This window comes from Eschrichtius robustus, chromosome 2, assembly GCF_028021215.1.
Source record: "Eschrichtius robustus isolate mEscRob2 chromosome 2, mEscRob2.pri, whole genome shotgun sequence".
Classification (NCBI taxonomy): Eukaryota; Metazoa; Chordata; class Mammalia; order Artiodactyla; family Eschrichtiidae; genus Eschrichtius; species Eschrichtius robustus.
In genome coordinates this window covers 77205388-77220724 of record NC_090825.1, presented here as the reverse complement: position 1 = coordinate 77220724, position 15337 = coordinate 77205388, and the positions used below count along the sequence as shown (strand labels likewise).

Here is a 15337-nt window from a genome sequence, read left to right as displayed (position 1 = left end):
GAAAAAACAATGATTAAAAAAAGAAAATCTTCCTCCACTTTTTGCATAATGTAGGATTACTATTTAACAAATGCAGTGGCCATCCAGGAAAAAAATATTTAACTATGTATATAAAGTTTTATTTAATTCCCCAAATGAAGTCAAAAAGCATTTATTGAGATCTGGCATATGCAAAGCTAGCAGTCCCTTTGGAGCCATTTGATATAGTTATTTTCAGTATAAATCCAAAAGGTTGCCTGTTTTAGGTTAAGAAATAGCAAAAAGAACTAATGCTCTCTTTTCACACCATGTACCAGGTAGCCAATCTGAATCCTAAGGACCTCTCATACACCTTAAAGGATTATGTTTTTAAAGAGCTCCAAAGAGATTGGCCTGGATATAATGAAATAGACAGACGGTCATTAGAGTCAGTGCTCTTGAGGTACGTTCTTATTTTCTTTTCCTTTAAAAATTATGCAAATAAGTAATTATTATAGTCATTGTTATTTTAGTGTTGAGATGGGAAAAAAGAAGCAAGGGTAGGCTTTCTATCATGAACATTTGAAAATTGTCCCCCTAACTGGAACATGTGTGTCCTTTCCAGAAAACTAAATCCATCTCAGAATGCTGCCAGCACCAGCCGTTCAGAATCTCCTGTATGTTCTAGTAGAGACGCTGCATCTTCTCCTCAGGTATTGCATAAAATTATATAATCATAGCCCTGAAATGGACTTTAGGGGCCACCTTGTTCAGGTTTTCTGATTTATACATGAGAGAAATGAGACCCAGAAAAGTCGCACAGCTTCCCTACCCAAAGTTCATGGCAGAGCTTACTCTAGAATTCAGGTCCCAGCTCCCAGTCCAGAACTCTTTTTAACCATATGACACTACATTAAGTCAAGGTATTTAATGTCTACTCTGATTTTCAATCCTTGAAGTTCACGTTTTGTTATAAGACTATCTACTTTTCCATTTGATCACTGATTTATCCAGTCCCATATCCAGTCTTAAGATTATATAGAAAATAGAAGATATTTAAATTTATCTGAAGCACATTCTAGAAAAATATTCTTGGGTAAAAATGTTTTTAAAATAAGCAAATAAAAAACTCTGCTATTTCCATATGTTTTCTTAAAGTACTTTTTGATTAGATCCCAGTCAGAATATTCCAGTGAGACTCCATTCCAGCTTAGAGTTTCCCCCAAAAGATTCGGTTGGAAAAAGATGGGGAGATCCTGGGCAACATAAGAGGTCAAGCCCACCTGGTTCTCAGACAACCTTGAACTCTCAGGTCTTTGAGACTGGCAGTGAGACAGACCGCTCTACCCCAGTGCTGCTGACAGAGTGCTCCTCTCTCTGGACCCCCCTCCCAAGGCTTAGGGAGACAGGACAGATGTGTGGGGAACAGTAAGCATGCCCTGGGCAAAAGGTTATTCACATGTCAGAAAATGTTAGAAACCTATTGTGAGGAACAGAGGAGGAACAAAATAAAAGCAATTCTGTCCTTGCATGTATGTTGTCTACAGAAGCCTCAAATGCCAACTACTATAAAGCTACTTATACTCTGATCTAATTATGTACTGGGTGTGAGATCAGTGGCCCTAAATTCAACACAGAATAAATTAATGTGATGATTATTATTTTCTTTCAAGCTAAAGTTTTAGCCACAGTATTACATTGGATGTATGCTTTGTACTTTTCAACTATCTGACTTTCCTTTTTATTTTAAATACTGTTATTGTTGTTGCTGGATTGGGCTAATATTAGCATGATTTTTGAAATTTTTTGAAATAGTAACTCCATATAATTTTTATGGACTTAGTTATTCAGACTTACCTTCCAATCCAGTGAAAAGATATATTTAAGGGAGAAAAAACTTGGATGGCATTTCAGCAGTGATAGAGATATGTAGAGAAATTATTCTGAATGTGCTGGTTGTTTCCATCTTAAGACAGCCAAAATATGTATAACTGGAGCATGTTAGCACATTCGAAGAGATCAAATAAGTGTAGGCTTATTGCCCTGTACTTACCGTTGTTGGTTCTGACAACCAATAATGTTAAAAACTGCTTCTTCCTCTCACTGAATATAACTAGGTCAGCTGTGGCCAGCAGAGGAAGGAGGCCACCTCTATTTAATACACTCCTGAGTGGTATAATCCACATAAATTCGCCTAGTCTCTCAAGGAACTTAGGGTGGGTCTGTATGATCAGAAAGTATAAGTACTTCAAGAAACATATTTGCCAGATTCTGCTTTTTTACATTAGACATGAAAACTTATTGTAGATTGTGCTTAAGCTTGGAGGATGGTTAACATAACGCCGGTAATGAATTTAAATTGGTTATAAATTTAAGTATGAATAAAATTACTCAGTTGTTCTTCTAGTAACGAGTGACACATGTATTGAATTTTAGTGCAAACTGGCTCATCTGTTTTCCCTGTTCCCCCCCATCCCAGAAACGGCTTTTAGATTCAGATTTCATTGATCCTTTAATGAATAAAAAAGCTCGAATATCTCACCTGACAAATAGAGTGCCGCCAACATTAAATGGTCATTTGAATCCCACCAGTGAAAAATCTGCTGCAGGCCCCCCGCTGCCCCCTGCAGCCGCTGCCATCCCCACGCCTCCACCGCTGCCTTCAACCCACCTGCCTGTCTCCAATCCTCCTCAGACTGTAAATTCTCACTCCAATTCCCCTAGCACTCCAGAAGGCCGGGGGACTCAAGACCTACCTGTTGACAGTTTTAGTCAAAACGGTAGTATCTATGAGGACCAGCAAGACAAATATACCTCTAGGACTTCTCTGGAAACCTTACCACCTGGTTCAGTTCTACTAAAATGTCCAAAGCCTATAGAAGAAAACCATTCGTCTCACAAAAAGTCCAAGAAGAAGTCTAAAAGACACAAGGAAAAGGACCAGATAAAAAAGCACGACATTGAGATGATTGAGGAAAAGGAAGAGGACCTTAAAAGAGAAGAGGAAATTGCCAAGCTGAACAACTCCAGTCCGGATTCCAATGAAGGTATTTTACATTTGTAAAAACCAACTACATGGGTTAAATGAATGGGAAGAGCGGACTATCCTGAGTGTGAGATTATGCTGTTTATAATTAGTAATGCTTTTTTTATCAAATGACCTTCCGTTTAGTTATTAATCTTAGTATTGTCCTTTTGAGCAAATTTTTTTCTTGCATTTTACAGCAGTCATTTTCTGTCTCTTTTCAGCCAACTATTAAACATGGTTTTTATGTTTCTTAAGATGGTGGCATTTGAAAATGACCCTGTCATCCTCCAGAGACCCCCTTTTAGAAGGTGAACTTTGTTGCGCTTTTCCAGAGCTGTCACAGTATTGTGCAACCTCAACATGACCTATTATATGCCATTATTGAACTGATTTAACCAGACACACAATTAGCAATAAAAGTACTCAGGTCCTTCTTTACCAAGAAGCAGGGTCAACCCTGCTTTAGTTAATAATAGCACAGGGGAAATGTCAAATTCTTTATAAAGCAGGCAAGGTAAAATTATATATGCAGATCCATAACATCATCTTCATTCAGAGTGAAAGCAATTTGTCTTCTGCAAGGCTGTTGGTGATTAGCTTGATAGATCTTGGGATTTTTTTTTTTTTTTTTCAATTTTGAGAACACTGTTTTAGTTAGCTAACATCAACTGTAATTAATAAATTTAACCATTTCAAGCTTTTGGAAGCTTTCAAAGCCAAATATCTAGAGACCCAAAGAAGCCTAAAATAATGCTTTACCTCTAAAGAAAAGCTAATCAGTAGAAAGACTGCTTACCTGAGGGTAGTGATCTTTAAAACCTAATGACACAATTAGATTTCTCTTATTTCATATATATAGAACTTAATATCTTGCATACCAACATACAGAAAAGATCCAAACCCATCATTTAGGACTGCTGCCAATTTTAAACCCAGCATAACTAAGGTAAAATTTCCCAGGAAAGTACAACTTTAGAAAAAGTACTTTAATGATTAGACTTTAAGGAATTTTATCTTTCTGTAATTTGCCCACAGTACTGAAAGTCTGTAATCCTTAGATTTAACTGACCATTTTTACCATAGGAGAGAAGCTTTGATTATGGAATAGTATGATGCAGTGCCTTTATTGACCTGGATTGAGTATATTGCTTGTCAAAGCATATCTGTTGAAATATGTAGATCAGCATGGTAGTATATAGTGGCCCAAGAGGTAGGTGTAAGCTTTTTCCCTCAAACACTATCATACTTGAATTTGCCAGATCAGGAAAAGAAAAAGAGGTAATAAAACTTCATGTTCAGAGTTAGTAAGCCAGATTCCTGGGTATGCCCCACTCTCCACACTTCCCACCATCAGATGGTAATCCTGAGTCAGAGACTGGATCCCAGAATGTTGAGAACTATAGCAGAGTTCGAGTTTTCTCAGAGCTGGAAGCCGAGAGAAGCAGGCCTGGTCTCTGAATCCTTCACTGAGGATGTAGTACCTTTCAAAGCCAATCGAGATTATCACAAACTGAGGATAGATTCAGACCCACATCCTCTGCTCTACTGGAATTTATCTGGTGTCTGTGACAAAGGAGAAGCCAGGTGATGTGCACTTGATGCCTTTTCCTTTAAGGCTCAGGCTGTTGTAAAAACAAGCTTTTACCTAAGCCTGAATCAAATACACACACACACACACACACACACACACACGCACGCACACACGCACGCACACAAAATAAGCCCACAGAGTCTGCATAATTTGTTTAGTGTGCTTTGTCCTTTAAAATATTAAACCAAGAAATTATTAAATTCTCACTCGTTTTATATTGAACATGTATGTTTTGCTAGCAGGCAGGGTTTGGGTTTGAGTTATTAATTTAATTCTGCTTGAGGGTTTTTTACACTATCACAGTGTAGTCCTGAGCAACTGGCACTTTATTTTGTCCTCTTAAAAACAAATCTGTGTAGTATTATGAGGGTTAGATATTAGAGGAGTATAAATTGGTGTTCACTAATAACTTATTTTAAATTACTTTAAACTGATAGGAAAACTTCCTGCCCAATTCCACTGTCTGCATACAAAAAGAATAGCAGCAAAAATACAGCCATCGAAATAGTCTGCTACCTGACTTCACTATCTTATCTGCCTTTGAATCCTATGAAAAGTAGATGTTGATGTAAAGTTTGTATCTCCCATTGTCTGGCTGCATCTGCCACCACAATCTTTGAATTGCTGGGCAGATGCCACAACTGTTGTTGAAAGAATAGAAGATTGACCTTGGGTTAAGATGGAATTCCTTTATTGTGCAGACACTGCAGTAGCCAGGGTGCTTTCAATGCCTGGCGTTGGTTCTGCTGGCACTGGTCATAGGGCCTCTATTGTTCTTGTTCAATTGTATTCCTTGCTCACTATTGCTTATTGAGATGGAAGAATAGAATTTGAGGAAAAGTGTTCCAGATGTTTCTGATCTATTTTAGAATTATAGGCATTTTGTAACCATACCCTTTGGTGAACACTTGAATTTTTTTTCTTTGTAGGAGTTAAAGAGGATTGCACTGCCTCCACGGAAGCTTCTTCAACAATTGAACTCCCAGATTATTTGATGTAAGTTCAGATGTCTGCTGATGGGAGAGAACTATTTAATTTTAGAAAGTTTGCAAATTCTTTTCCCATGATTTGCAAATCAGAAAAGTAAGAAGTTCCAGAAATAGAGTCCTGGAGCCACCCCTGCAATTGAAAGGCTGCCATTAAGCCTGCTCGTCCCCAGTCCACCCTTGTCGGCTTGAGCAGGTTGTGCCTATCCCTGCTGTGAGCTCTGTTCGGTGGCCTTTAAGTATAGAGAAGCCTGTCCTTTGTTCCAGGGCCAGGCCAAGCGTTTGATTATGGAAGATTTCAGGGATCTGACTCTTCAAAAAGTCAAAGCAGTTTATCAGTGCACAGTCATTCACTTGGGCCCCCCCAAAGGGACAGTTTATTAGTGATAAAGTACTTAAACCTCTGCAGTTAACACAAAGTAGAGACAGATGGATTTTTATTTAAATAAAGCTTTGCCGTCAAATTAACTTTAAGAGGAGAGAGCATTAAAATTTGATCACTTCACTTTAATACCGGTTATATTTTTCTTGTTATGACAACAAGTTGCTCAGTGCTGAGCTGGGGACTTTTTTGTAACTGGTTATCACAGAAATTATAACTTGGACACATAATTCTAGCTTTTTTACAGACTCAAAGGCTTCTGTAAGAAGAAAATAATGAAGTTGCAAAAGCCTGGAAAAATGGAGAGTGAAAGAGCAAACAGATTTGCCTACCAATAGCTTTGAAAATGAACAAATATACAAATAGCTTAAATGTAGACTGGAAATGGAATCTGGGCTGTATGAACATTTTTTTCTCTATCAGTAGCATCCCATGGTGGACAAAGTTAAACTATGCAGTTTAGCGCTCCATGTCCCATGAAATGTTCATTTCCGGAGTAGAGAACATTTTATACTAAAAATGTGTTACTTTTGCTTAACAGTAGTGGCAAAAGCTATGCTCATTGGGGAATGATATAGCATGAAACCGTAATGCTAGTTATCATCTCTTAACTAAAAGGAACCCAAGAAGCCATGCTGAGCACTCTCTCATCTGAGGTGGTGTATGGTTTTAGAGTTCTTTTGGGGAGCTTGGAAAAGCTGCTGCCACTGCGTTGGCCCCGGAAGGGCTGGATGGGGGACAGTGCCTGGCTCCACTGACGTGGGCGTTCACCTCTCCAAATGCGTTTCCTGAAAAGTCTTGTGAAAGTTGGCCCCCTCAAATAACAGCCGCAGTACTGTGCTCTCATTCTCTTATGACGGATTTTGAATTTCTCTTTTTTCTAATAGTGCTGTATACGTGTTACATAGGACAAAATCATGTGGGGAGACTGAAAAATGATTCTAACCTTTCCCCCATGGATTCAGTGTTGCTGTGTTTTGTCGACTTAAGCAGTTAATTCTATATTTAATAACTTGTTTTTAACGTACTGATCTACGGATGGTTGCTGCATCTGCCTCAGTGCATTTCTGTATGTTTGTTATTTTCTAGCTCTTTTAAAATCATGAAAGTACATAACCTATGTGATTGTTTGCTTAAGAGCAATTTATTTTAACAAAAGCTATCTTATATAAACGTTGCAAGTTTTCTTAAAATGATGAGAAAGCATGAATTTTCAGAAAAATCACTAAAAATACAGAACTTAAACTTGTTTCTTAAGAAAACCAAAAGGACATACTATAAAACCTTTAATGATCAGCCTCTGAATAATTCATACTTAACCACAGTATTCCTAATTTTTATATAATAAGAATACTTCTGTTACTTGTGGTTGTGAATTATCCAAAGTATTTAACGTTTTATTCCGTCACTACATTAAGAGCCAGCTGTAGAACCATAACAATTTTTATTAAAAATAGTGACATTCTTTTCATTAAAATGCCAGTATAACCAAATAATCTTGTATAATAGCAGCACAACTGTTGGCCAGTTTGGTACTTTTCCCTGAGGGAATTATTAAATAAAATATGGAGGGTGTGGCCTCAGGTGTGATTTTGAGAAAGTGGGATAAATATTTTATATAACAAATTGAACCTGAGTTTCACGATCAGTTTAGCCATTTTGCTTATGTATGCTTATCCCCAGGAACCTCTTTCTCTCCCCCGGGCTCTCTCTGGTCTGCAGTCAGGACAGCCCATGTCTAGAGAGGCCTGTTTCACTGCTTGGCTGGTAGTTTTCCTTTTATAGCAAGGACACTAGCAGGGCAGCTTTAAATCAGCATACTACCACTGTCTCAATTACACTTAGAAAATTGAACCTCCACACTGTCTAACTCAGCATGAATAAAAATATTAATGAGGACATTAAGGTTGCTCACTGCATCACTTTTCTCACATTTCCAACTAGGCATCTGTGCTATTGCATTTTAAATAAAACTGGTAAGAATGTCTAAAACCATTTTGGAAAGGACTGAACTCCCAAAGTTTTCCACAATGAAGAGTATATGTATACCCACTGGGGCACCCTGAAGCTCCTGCCACCTGCCTGAAATTGCTTTGAAATCTCAATTTTTATCTCAAAAATTCAAGGGAATTTTGCATTCCATGACAGGAGCACAGAGTACAAAGACCCAGGCCCAGAGCCACAAACAAATAATATTAACTTTAATATTAAAATGCTGTTTTGGCTTACCACCACTGAATAAACTGACACTCTGGGAAGGTGGCCTTCATTCACTAGGTCCCGAGAGATATTCACACCCTGAAGTAAAACATTTGTGGCCTTTTTATTAAGGAAATAAACTAATAGTATAAAACTGGCTTTCTGTTACACAGAGTATGACATTAAGTGTTTGAAAAGAACTAGAGAAATATACCTTTTTTCCCCCTTTTTTATTTTTTCTGGTCTAACTCTCATTTTTAAAAAATGATAAAACAAAGCAGCAGGTCTACAAAGAGCTTTGACTTCAGCACTTAGTGACTGTGGGACGTTCTCCTGGTTTCACATTACCCCTCCAATCCTTCTGTTTCCATGTGACTCGTAACAGATGGGTTGGCCTCTGCCGCTAGCATGGTAGTAAATTATTTGGGGTAGAGAAAGGTTTAGGAAGCTACACGTGTGTAAGTGTTGTCTTCTAGTTGCACTTTAATTCCATTGCCACCATGTTTTTTTCACATTTATTTTTCTTCCCGAAGTTCTTAAACTCTCCTGTGGGATAATTTTACCAGGAAGGTCTTTGAAGGAGTGACAAGGCAGCAAGCAGTGGCAGAGTGGCATTCAGTCTAGGGAAACACGCATAGATATAGTTTCCAAATATTTGTGTTAAATCTCAGGCTTCTGCATCATGTTTATCCTGTAGCTACTCTCCGTTTATCTTTTGTCTTTTTTACTAGAAAATATATTGCTATTGTCTCCTATGAGCAACGCCAGAATTACAAGGATGACTTCAATGCTGAGTATGATGAGTATAGGGCCTTGCATGCCAGGATGGAGACTGTGGCTAGAAGATTTATCAAACTGGATGCACAGCGAAAGCGCCTTTCTCCAGGCTCAAAAGAGTATCAGGTAAACACATTTGTTCCTAGATGGACTGACTTTCATATTTTACCTTCTTTCTTTCTCTGCCCTTCCCATCCCCAGCCATCCTCCTAGCCTTCAGAGCAAGTCTTCTCGCAGACCAGCCTCTCTGCAGCTTTTGGCCTTCAAAATTAAAGGCCTTCCTTTAAAATTAGCTAGGAAAATAAATATTTGAAATAGTTCTTGAAAATAAGTAAACATGATGATCCTATATTTCCTCCAGTGGAAAAACTGTATTTTCATATAATATAATATGTATAAAATGTATAATATATACTTACATACTTACTGTAATATAATGTGTAGTGTACTGAGAAAAATACAGACAACAAAATAGGAAAAACAAAAAGCAAGATTTGGCATCAAAATATTTGACCGCCTTACCAACTCAACTCAGACTATAGCTCTTACATCTGGTGCTAATTCCCAAAATTACTATTTCAAGTACATTTTTAAAAAATATTTTTTTAAACCTCAGTCTGGCATAGAATATAAAGGGGGCTTAATACCACTCAGGTTTGGGGTTTAAGTGAAGAAAAGCATGGTGCTTCCAGCTTCCCAAGACTGCCATTTGTTAACAGGTATTAATCTGTTTTCACTTGCCTACATTAAGTGGTAATATTACTACAGCTGACAAAGAGCAGTAGAAGCCTGACCTGCCTACTGATTGTTCATAGAGCTCTTAGCCAAAGGATTGATATAAATGTATGTTTCCTTCCTTGTGTATGACAGATAACTTTGTCACACTTCACAGCCGCAAATGGTGCCTCCATCCTAGCCCACTGTTGTTCTGACAGGAACCTACATGAGAAAATGGGGTGGGTTTTCCCACAATGGGGAAAACAGCCTGAGAGCATCCGTGCCCTAGAGATTCATTGTGTCTTCTATTAGTGGGCCTTAATCTTTTAAACAAGCTGCCTAGAGTTATAGAAAACTTTGCCAGAGGAGTGAGTGGTTGGCAGTGCAAGAGGTCAGTGATATGGTTTGGGGTTTATTTTTTTCTATATAGTTATTTACCAGTATACCATGATTATATTTAAACTAAAATGTAATTCTAAGAATTGCTGAGTGGTTAGGAGCAGGCTCCGAAGCCAGACTGCTTGGATTTGATTCCCAGCTCTACTTGTGTGACCTTGGGCAAGCTACTTAACTTGACTGAAAATTCTAAAAATCCCCATCCATAAAGTGAGGTGATTATAGAGTTGTGCAGAATAAATGTTAGCATTTGGAAACTGCTTAGATCCATAGTACATCAGGTTATGTAGTACATAAGGGTTAGCTCTCTTCCCCTACCACCCAATTTTCCTCCCTAGAGGCAATCAGTATTACTGGTTTCCATCGTATTCTTTCAGAGGTCTGTTTGAGTATAAGATATATATACACAAGCAAATTCACAAATATACCATATGTAATTGAATCTAAGCTGTCATCATTTATAAGATGCACCATTGTCTTATGTTCCAGTAAGTTAAGGTATGATACATGATTTATCAGATTTCATTAACAATTCCCAGAATATAATATTCTATTTCTCCCTTATAAACAAATGATACCAAACTGTATAAATTGTTCTGTGCTTTGCTTTTTTCACTAGACAATATATATCTTAGAGAATTTTTTTATGTAAGCACATAAAGCACTTCCCCCTTTTTTAATGGCCTCTTAGTACTCCTTTGTATGGATTAATGGACATTTAGATTTTGTTTACTTTCTTTTGCTTCACAAACAGTGCTGCAGTGAGTAACCTTGTACATGTGTCATTTCACTCAGGCACAATTAAATCTGAAAGAAAAGTATAAGTGCTGAGTCAGTTTTGCATTTGCAGTTTTAACGGCAGTTGCCAATTGCCCTCCTTAAAGACTGTACCAATTTACATTTCCATCATTAATATTTCCCACACCCTTGCCAATTGTGTGTTATCTGTTTACATTGCAAAGAAAAAAGTTCTCTTCTGATTTCTAATTATTAATTTTCTAGAATGTTCATGAAGAAGTCTTACAAGAATATCAGAAGATAAAACAGGTAGGTATCATCACTATTAGTTTTCTGACCTTTAGTTGAGAAGTGTTATGAATTCCACAGTCTTACTCCTCACTGTTGTTTTCATCCACAGTCTAGTCCCAATTACCATGAAGAAAAATACAGATGCGAGTATCTTCATAACAAGCTGGCTCACATCAAAAGACTAATAGGTGAATTTGACCAACAGCAGGCAGAGTCATGGCACTAGAGCTCTGCTTGGACCAGAAGATGTGAATAAACTTAAGCTTATTTATTTAAAATTCCAAATGAGTTGCTCTCAAATTCTAAAAAATGAAACTTTGCCTGTTGGAAGTTTCAGTATTAGTAAACTTGAGTTACCTTCCCCCCCAACCCCCATTTTACTTTGTTTCCTTGCATTTTTGAAGCTGCTTTTTTCTGGTCCTTTTTTCCTTCTTAAGACTTGTGTTTGTCAATAGAAATAATTTTTTTTGTAGATATTGGGGATCCAGTGTCTGTACTTCAAATCAATTTTTTTTCCTTAAAAAACTGTGTTTGTCATTAGAAATGATTTTTTTTAGATATTGGGGATCTAGTGTCCACACTTCAAAGTTATGTGTGTTTAAAAAAAAAAAAAAACAGTAATGTACAAGGTGAAATGCTTTTGGATAAACATAAGCCTATTTTCTGACCTTTCTTAATACGAACTCTTTGCCTTAAATGGTAGAACATTTAGAAATTTGCACAAAATACAAAAAAACTTAAAACATTGTTCTGGAGGGTTAAGAAATAGAAAGGTGTGTGAGTATGTGTATAGATCTATATACACATGTGTATATATAGTCTGACTTGATCTAGAACAGTAAATCTGCCCTGCAAATTAACCCCCATTGCAATGGTTGCCTTAAGGTGTTTGCTAGTTGTGTACCTAGTGTGGTTAATCATTAGCTACACTGCTTCCCACTTGATTAGAGCAATGGGAAGCACACTGTGGCCTACCAGCGTCTGAAAGCGTGTGCTCGACCTGTATGTGTGCAGAGGTGGTGTGGATGTGAGCGTGCGTGAAGGAAAAAAGCTGCTACTCTCAGTAGGCCAAACGCTCAGGTGAAACAACTGATGAGTGTTACTGTAGGTTTTTTTTTTCCTATCAAATTGCTACTTCTATCGTGGAAGACAAAAGCATTTCCATTTCAACAGTTTGTCAACTTTATTAATGTTGGGCAAAATTGATATGTTATGAAAATGAAACAGATCTATAGTTTGGGGCAAAATTATAAAATTAAACGTGTAGGTAACCTATTTATATACTGCTATAAAGTATTTTTGAAGAAAGATATGCAAAGAAGCTATTACCTACATGAAATGTATATTTAAAGTTTTTTTTTCATCCTGGCTGCCAGGAATATAAAAAAGAGTGGATATATTTAACCATAACATACTGTGATTCACCAAACAGCACAAACTTTCATTTCATGGAGTTTATCTGTTGACGTTGATTTAAACTATCATTTGTTTTATCATGTGGGAACATAAGTTATGTGGTCAAAAATATAAGGATTTTGAACTAATGTTGATTCAAGTTGTGTTGTCTTATCGTATTGTTTTTCAAAGTGCTGCCAGTTTAAAAGGGAAGCATTATGTTTACAAATATGTTTTGAAATGTTTGCCAAAATTTTGGTGGTATCTTTAATAAAGATGTTTGTCTCCAGCATCCAAAACAATAAAAAAATAAATAACTTTGTTGTGTATCGCTGTAAACCAGAAAATGTTGGTGTCTAGAAAACCTGAGAGAGCATGTAGATGAAATTTTCTCTTTGGAGTTCTTCTAAAACATTAACAGGAAAGAGTAGATAATATAGTAAAAGTATACAAACTATACAAAGACTGAAACAAGACCCTGTGCACTATAGCTCTGTAACATTACCACAGCAATTTGATTTCTACGTAGCATGGACCTCCTAGGGAATTCGATTTTCTTTTAGCATTGAGATCCCTGGTGCTCTTCCTTTTACCTCAGAATTGGTACAATCATTACTCAGCGTTCACTGATATCAAACTTTCAGTTGGAAAAAAAAAAAAAGCAGTAAAGGAAACTTAATTGGGGATAAATTTGGTCCTCATATCATATGGTAGAGTCTCCTGAGGGATTTGTCTGTAAGTAATGACCTCATGGGTGTCATTTCTTAGAACATCATGGCCTTTTAATCAAAGATAGTGTGCTGCTACTTGCTATGAGTGGTGTTTCTCAAAAGCAAGGTGCTTGGACCACTTGCATCACCCAAATTAGAATCCCTGGGGATAGGGCCCACAAAGCCCCATTTTCATAAGTATCCTCCAAGTGATTTTGCAAGCTAAAGTGTGAGAACAATTGGCTTGGAAGTAATGCTAAACCTTTAGGTCTCTAAATCTCAAAGTCTTGAACTGAAGAAGTTCGGCTATTGGCTTTTTTTTTTTAAGCCCCTCCCTGTCAGCAGGTGCAACTCACTTTTCCTCTCTACATCATTTGTGGCACCCTCTCAGTTGTTTCACTGCTAACACTTATTTTAGAACTTGTTTACAAACAAGGCAAGCCTTCCAGTTGGCTAATTGTTAGCCCTTGGAGCTCCTACCCATCTACATCAGCACATCTTCTGGTTTACAAATTGGGTAATAATGGAAGCTGGAGATGCTTTATGAAAATCCAGCATTGCACACCTGTAGACTTGACCACCTACGTATAAAAGCCTTAATTTAGATGTTTGTTGTGTACATTGGGCAGATCCTTGCAAAATGTATATCTATCATCAGTTGCAGATTTGAGAGTTGTGAATCTCTGCATCTATTACCTAAGGCTGCATCTCTTTTAAAGATGGGCGTGAGCCTATTAAGATATTTATAATCATTCTTCATCTCCTACTGCAAGATTTTTAGATTCTCTCAAATAATTGCTGCAGGAATGGGTGGCCACTTAGTATCAGTTACTCTGGTAGAATTTATTTCGTTTTTTGTTTTTTTGGTTTTCTTGAGAGAAATAGTAAGTGTAAAATAGCATTGTCAAGATGAGACAATGAGTTTGTTATTATTTGCTCATCACATTTCATCTAAAATAATTTGAAGCACTCTTGATGATTTTTACCAACAACCATAAATTAACTCCAGAATGAGCGAGCAGCTGATTTAATACAAACCCAAAATAACATTAACTAGATGTGGTTTTGTTTTATGTGAGGACTTCACTTCCTATCTCGTTGGTTATTTATTTCCCCTGGAATACTTTAGAGGGGTTAACTTTCAACTGTAAGTAGTGATAGATGTTCAGTACTTGCTCTCACAAAAGTAATTGGTGTGGTCAGTTGATATCATAGCTCCATGCATTGATTATAAAAATCCAGTATTAATTTTCCTTCATCTCTGATTGATCTTTTAACCTTAATAGTTTTCTTTTCCCTTAAAATATTTCACCTTATTCTGTAAAACAAATGCATATTTTCATGTTTGAAGCAAGGTGTTGAGATGAGGTTTAGACACAAATGGTCCATCAGTTCCGACACTCTGCTTGGTTGCCTTACCCCTTCCACTAGTGCGTCCTTTGTTTCTGGAACTTGGCTGAAACTCTTCAGCCAGTTCATCATCTTTCCAGCCGTGTGAGTGTTGAGTCACGTATGAGTGGTTTTTGCCTTTACTACTTTTAAAGTTCTTACTGTTTATTACTTGCCTAAGTGTTACTAAATCCTTTTATTCTGTACCAGATGGGGAAAAATTATAGCCAGCTTTGAGAGGAACCTTTTGGGAAAAGATATTAACTGACACGACTAAATGAAGGCAACAGAAGATGTTATCAATGTTCTTTGTAACCTGAAAACTGAACAAGGCTATGAGGCTCATTTCAAAATATTTTGAAGTGTTAAAAATATATACATATATATCTACGCTGCTTCTCAGTTGTTCTACCCAAACCATGTTAGCAAGGTAAAATGTCACAGAGACTTTTCAGTTAACTGAGCTCAGCAGCTGTGGTGGCCCCTGTTGTTCTACACCAATTTCAGTTCAATAAAAATGTTAACTTTGCAATTCTGGTACTCGTTTTTCCTTTGTCTCATTTCAAGGCTCTTAATTTTGTCTTAGAAAAAAGCATGCCGCAACAAAGTTCTCTCTGATGCCCTAATGTAAATGATCTTCCTGGGACAGAGAAGATTACTTGTTGGTGACTCTAGGAAGTGGGAACACAGGGTATTTGCTCCAGGACCCCCTGCTGCCTGTTTTACAAGTGGAGGACATGCCCTCCAAAGGCAGTATCTCCTAGGGGAACAATAATCACA

The 15337-nt window shown here is 37.2% G+C and overlaps 1 protein-coding gene across 1 annotated transcript in view; it reads left to right on the top strand.

The window, feature by feature from the left end:
- The window catches only part of ELL2 (elongation factor for RNA polymerase II 2), a 73706-nt gene extending 58617 nt beyond the window's left edge, over positions 1-15089 (top strand). The window contains exons 6-12 of the mRNA XM_068535660.1: positions 297-421; positions 584-671; positions 2438-3005; positions 5507-5573; positions 8876-9047; positions 11037-11081; positions 11173-15089. Of these exons, the coding sequence (XP_068391761.1) occupies positions 297-421; positions 584-671; positions 2438-3005; positions 5507-5573; positions 8876-9047; positions 11037-11081; positions 11173-11289 (1182 nt within the window). The 3' untranslated portion in view covers positions 11290-15089. The remainder of the gene's footprint in view (positions 1-296; positions 422-583; positions 672-2437; positions 3006-5506; positions 5574-8875; positions 9048-11036; positions 11082-11172) is intronic.
- Positions 15090-15337: the final 248 nt, after the last annotated feature.